Source organism: Drosophila eugracilis, unplaced genomic scaffold, assembly GCF_018153835.1.
Source record: "Drosophila eugracilis isolate 14026-0451.02 unplaced genomic scaffold, ASM1815383v1 contig_649, whole genome shotgun sequence".
In the NCBI taxonomy this organism is placed as follows: domain Eukaryota; kingdom Metazoa; phylum Arthropoda; class Insecta; order Diptera; family Drosophilidae; genus Drosophila; species Drosophila eugracilis.
Window position 1 is genome coordinate 971266 of NW_024573535.1, and position 5580 is coordinate 976845.

General features: G+C 41.2%; 1 protein-coding gene across 1 annotated transcript; it reads right to left on the reverse strand.

The window, feature by feature from the left end:
• Positions 1-2382: 2382 nt before the first annotated feature.
• Positions 2383-5158, reverse strand: LOC108103172 (chitinase-like protein Idgf4). The gene is made up of 4 exons (XM_017208557.2): positions 5073-5158; positions 4438-4557; positions 3254-3814; positions 2383-3181 (listed from the first exon to the last, which is right to left on the reverse strand). The coding sequence occupies exons 2-4, from the start codon at positions 4553-4555 to the stop codon at positions 2532-2534; spliced, it is 1329 nt and encodes a 442-aa protein (XP_017064046.1). The 5' UTR covers positions 4556-4557; positions 5073-5158; the 3' UTR covers positions 2383-2531.
• Between the last annotated feature and the right edge of the window lie 422 nt (positions 5159-5580).

Here is a 5580-nt window from a genome sequence, read left to right on the forward strand (position 1 = left end):
AGCCGGCGACCACAGGCTGACACGAAACGCCGGAAGGAGCAGCAAAATGAAGTCACAGCACCAGGAACCAGGAACAGAGTCCGAATCATGAAAGGAGCAGAAGGATAATGGAAAGGACGATGAGGAGAAGAAGAGCAATGGAACAGTGGAACTCCTCCCATAGACAGGGACAAAGCGGCGGACACAATTCATACATGAGTGCATTCATTTGCCGGCCTTCTAATCAGTTTATTTGCCACTGGGGGAAAGTGATTGGAAGTTGTTGCGCTCAATTACAGTTAATGTGCCGACGGTCGATGGTTGAGTTTCTACTATCGATTCATTCACAGCGAGTGTTTACTGTAATGCATGATGCCATGGATTGCGGAAAGTGGGCGAAAATAAACATAATTAATTGGCTGATAATAAACGACAGGCCCGTTTAAATCGATTAAAATTGGTAGCTCACGTTTAAGGCCATACAAGCATTATTTATTAGAAGACAATAATTGTTTTGAAAGGGTAGATGTCGATGTTAATGTTTTTGCAATGATTAAGGGCTATTAGTTAATCGTGATTTTGCCTAAATAAAACGTTAATGTTAGTTAAGTCAAAGTAATGAGTGAAAATGGTCCCAAAAAGGGGAGAATAACATCAAAAGTTGAAAATGTTTTCTATTTTTAGAGTTAAATCGAAAGAATATTGAACCGATTGAAATTTTAACTCCAAACTGTGTAAGATTTCCTTCAAATTCTGATTTTCAAAACCTTTAATTGGATCTAAGTTTGTTATAGATTTTCGTTTCTTAAAACATTGAAGTGACCCACAATTAAGGGCGTGATAAGGCTTCAACTTTGAGCTTTCTTTCTTATTATCTTATACAGTGTGGCCCACGAAAGATTTGCGTTTTATAAAAGATCGATTGTGACGTTGGCTAAATATCTGACACATTGACAAAGACATTCGAAATGGCAAAGTCAAAAAGCAAACGCTACATGGGCCACCCTCTAAATATTATATATTCTATACAAGTAGTTAGTTACTTTCTTATGTAAATCCCCTATTGGGCTAAAAGTTCTTATATTCCGGGTAATGGAAGTCAGTTTACTGATGATTACAAAAAAAGTTGTATAATAATATTATAATTTTTCTAACATTACTTAACCATTAAACAAAATCAACTCAATTTAGCACTGCCAACCTCCGGTATGCCAGTTTTTTAAGACACTTTCCTGTAATAAACTTCCATCAGTATGCCATAAAAATCAATATAAGTAAAGCAAACCAACGTTTAAAACAAAACCACTCTAACTCTACACAAAAATGTAATATAGATAAATAAATATAGACATTACTTTAATTAGCTGTAAAATGAGTAATTAAACTAACCTTTTTGATTCATATTAACTTTAAATCAATGTAAATCATTGCTTACAGAATCCGAAATCCGAATATTATTATTATTATTATAAAAGGTAGAAAAGTTTACAAAACTAGACTAGCTTAATGATATAGCGCTGGCTACTGCGTCCTTCGTCTATGTGAGTTGTTGGTGCTTAAGTCTTAAGGGATGACATGTTGTGTCTTAACATAATATATAATCGTTATCTATTTATTCAGTTAGGCAACTAGTCTTATTAAATGTTTATATTTAGATTTTGTGGTATAATTGTGTTGATTTTAGGAAAAGTAGAATTTTATTAATGTTTTCTGGTCTTAGGTCATTGAGGAGATGTAGCGGGTTGGAGTTCTGGAAGATGGTTTGCTTTGTTTGCAAGAGAGGTGGACATGTGTTTAGTGTGTGGTGTAGGGAGAGGTTGCCTTGACAGAAAGGGCAAGGTGGTGTTGGAATTTGGTTCAGATAGTGTTGGTGGGTGAGGCTGGTGTGTCCTAGACGTAGTCGGGTAATTTTAGTTTGGTCGAGTCGAGTCTATTCCAGTTTGGGTGGGTTTGTCTAAAATGGTCGCTAATATGGTTATGGCTATTGGTGTTGATGGATTGGTACCAAATCCGAATAAGTTCAATATAATGCGTTATTTTTCCTTTTTTTTTAGAGAGAAATTACAATTGCAAAAGTCAGAAGTCAACAGAGAAGAGCTAGTAACAAGATCCACAACTGACTGAGTTCCTTTTCCAATAGTCACTAACATAAAAAGGACTCACAACGGAAAACAAGGCTGGCCGTCGGAATGACACTCCGAGTAAGGAGCTGGGACAGCATCAAGTGCATCATCAATCTCGGCGGCATTTCTAGAGAATTTCCATTAAATATGAGGCTGCCATCGCCAAATACATTCAATATGATGGCCTATCAACCTTCAGTTTTATGGAATAACTACAAAAACTTGCAAATTTGATTAACAATTTTCCTGGAAAACCCAAACGGAACGAATCAAAAGACAATTTTTGGTGTCAATGTTACAATAATTTGCATTTCGCGATTACACAGATTTGAGTTGAGTCAATTACAGAAGAAAAAAAAAACAGTGTGGGAATAAACATGTGTGTCCTTCTTGTCCAAACTAGGATACGGAGGAGGAGGAGGAGGTGTCCTACAACTTGCTCTTGATGTTGCGCAGGATGGGGAACTTGTCGTGGCCAGTGCAGCCGCCGCGGAAGTCATCGAAGCTCAGATCGACGACGGCGATGCCGCCGAGTCCTTCGCGCTTTACATACTCGGCCTTGATGGCCGCCGTATCGGGATCCTCGTAGCCCACCCACACGCCGTTCTCACCACTGTCATCGGCGGAGCGGTAGGCATAGCTGCCGAAACGCTTGGTCGGATCGCCCACCTTGCGGAGGGGACCATCGGCGCCCTTCAGATGCTGGTTAGCAGGATTGGGCAGCTTGGCGCATACCTCAGGCCAGCTAAGGAGTCCGGGGATCTGGGTCTGAGTTCCGGCAGGAGCCACGCCATCAGCCTCGGCCACTGGCGGCAGTCCGGTTAGTCCAGAGTCCTTGGTCAGCTTCCAGGCACGGCCGTAGGTGGCAACGCCCACGTTGATCTTGGCAGCAGGAGCACGGTTTCCGGTCCAGTACCTCACCTGGTAGTTGATGTTGAACTCAGGGTTGCGCTCGTTTAGCTCGTAGATCGGAGCCGGGAAGTCGGCCACCTCGTTGTTGCGTTCCGGGGTCTGGAAGTCGTAGGTGTGCAGGTTCACGTAGTCCAAGTTGTTGATGATGGCAGGGACATCAAAGAAAACTAAATTTTAAAATGAAAAATCAATTTAAAATGTTAAAAAATAATTCAAATATTTTTTAAGTTTCTACTTACGGGAGGAGTTGACATTGGGCAGGACACTGAGACCCAGGATGTAGCCATCGGGACGGAAGGCGTTCTTCAGTTCGCGAACCAAGGCGGTGAAGGCCTCCTTGTGCTCCTCGGCCTTCTCGTCGACCACATGATCACCGCTGAAGATCTTCTTGAAACCCTTCCAGAACTTGCCGATGCTGCCATGGACCTTCTTTGGCTTATTCTTAGGGAACTGCCAGCCCAGATCGAGACCATCGAAGCCGTAGGTCTTCACCAGGGAGTGGGCACTGTTGATGAACGGAATCCTGGCATTGCTGCTCTCCAGCAGAGTCAGGTACTTGTTGTTCTCTGGGTCCACGGTGTCCTTGTCGCCACCCACGCTGAGGAGGACCTTCAGGCCTGGGTACTTGCTCTTCAAGCCCGTCACCTGGCGGAACAGACTGCTGCCCAGGTCCAAGTCCAGTTTCTCGTTGGTGCTGACCAACTTGTTGCTGGAGGGGTTAATGCCGGCATATCCGTAGATCAGGTGGGTGCAGTACTGGAGGGCGGGCTGCAGGTCGTTCAGGGTCAGCTTGGAGAGGCCTAAGAAAGGATTTTATTTTATGATTAATAACTAAATTGAAGTGACAAATCCATTAAATCAGTCACTAAACTAATAAAAAACATAAGGAAAAGGTTTAAGTGACAGGAAGTATATAGGAAGTCATAAAGTCTGGAAAAGTCATGAACTGAGCTCGAAAACAACTAAATTTAAGTTAATTCCCCAACGGCAACAAATAACAACTTGAGTGCGCTAAAAAAAAAAAAAACTGAGTTTGCATCATCAATTAGCGCCTTGGAGGTGGCACCTCTGGACATGAGTCACTGCCAGCAGTCGAACACCCGATACCCGATGCCAATTTCAATTAGCCCAACTGTGGGCCTTTGTGTGGGCCCTCCTCTCCATATTGCAATTTACTCAAATTGGTTGCTAAACATCCCCTCTGATCTTGTGACCCGTTGCCAATTATCAGCGCCATAGAAAAAGTACTCAGTTTTATGCTTTTAGCATGTGCCTATGAAAAGTGAAAATCATCTAATTGAATTCACTTCGAGAGCTTTCTATCTTTAGTTTTTAAAAATATATATAAGAGTATGTTATGCCCACCGATAACCCCGATTCTTATCAGCTATATGGCGAAGATCGAACTGGAAGTGGGACTTACCCTCGCGGACGAAACTGTTGCCGTCGTAGTAGCACAGCAGATGATGGGATCCGGCAGCGGAGATCTGACCAATGGCCAGAGATCCCACCAGAAGGGAGAACAAGGCGTAGAGCTTCATAGCTGTAAATAACAAAAGAGAAATGCAAAAATAAAGTAACTGTAAACTGTGGGTAGCTTCTAGTGGATTTTAGCTTTTTTGGCTATTTTTTGGCTAGATTATCAGACTTAGCTTGGCAGCAGAATTATTTTTGTAATAACAAAACTATATTAAATATTTAACATTAAACAAACTCTAGTTTAAGGAGTACATTTAATAGATTGTTTTTGATGAAAGGCTTAGTATATATTAGAGAAAACTAAATGGAAAAACAAACACAATAACTGCTTAAAATTTGTAGGAACTTTTTAACAAAATGTTTATAGATTAAGAGGAATTTCCGAAGGAAGTTGTACTTAAGTACTGAAATTAAATAAAAAATATATCTAACAACCATCAACAAATTATGATTCTTAGAAGCCGATTATCAAAAACGTATATCAAAGATGTTATAGTTCCAGTTCCAGGCCATAAAAAGTAGCCACAAAAAACACAAATCACAGAAAAAAAAACAGAATATTGGAACGACTCCACTGACTTGATGTGCTCGCATTAAACGTAAAACTGAAACTGCCCGCCCGGTGGAGGTGAGCCAAACTTTAAGTGAACTCGCTGAGAATGAGAAACTGGGGAAGACGCGAGAAGAGAGGCCGCCAAAGGTGGCGAGGCAGAGGAGGCGGCGAGGAAGAGCGCGGGCAAAGCGAACGCAGCGAGAATAAAGTCGGCTTGAAAATGAAATCGGAGCAAAAAGACGGGGATCGGGGGGTGTCTACGAATATACATATATAGGCAGATAGAGAACATTGGCAAACAAAAACAAAAAAATTAGAAATAAGCCAAGCAAAGCTGCGAAACGAGGGGCGATTCATAAGTAGATATTTCGAGAAACGATAATGATCTCGACGAGAGATGAATTTTAAGACATTTTCTGATCACAATGTAAACAACCTTCAATTTGTTTTGGGTTAAATGATTATCCAAAGTTAATCACTTATTTAAGATCACTTCAGATCTCAAGATCTTAAGTTTAGTTAAGACTGTTAGCT

Bases quoted from the DNA above. Each gene is read 5' to 3' on its own strand.
- LOC108103172 (XM_017208557.2), bottom strand. From the start codon at position 4,555: ATGAAGCTCTACGCCTTGTTCTCCCTTCTGGTGGGATCTCTGGCCATT. The intron at 3,815-4,437 runs GTAAGTCCCACT...ATCCTTTCTTAG, and splicing joins CAACAGTTTCGTCCGCGAGG to GCCTCTCCAAGCTGACCCTG. The intron at 3,182-3,253 runs GTAAGTAGAAAC...TTTAAAATTTAG, and splicing joins GCCCAATGTCAACTCCTCCC to TTTTCTTTGATGTCCCTGCC.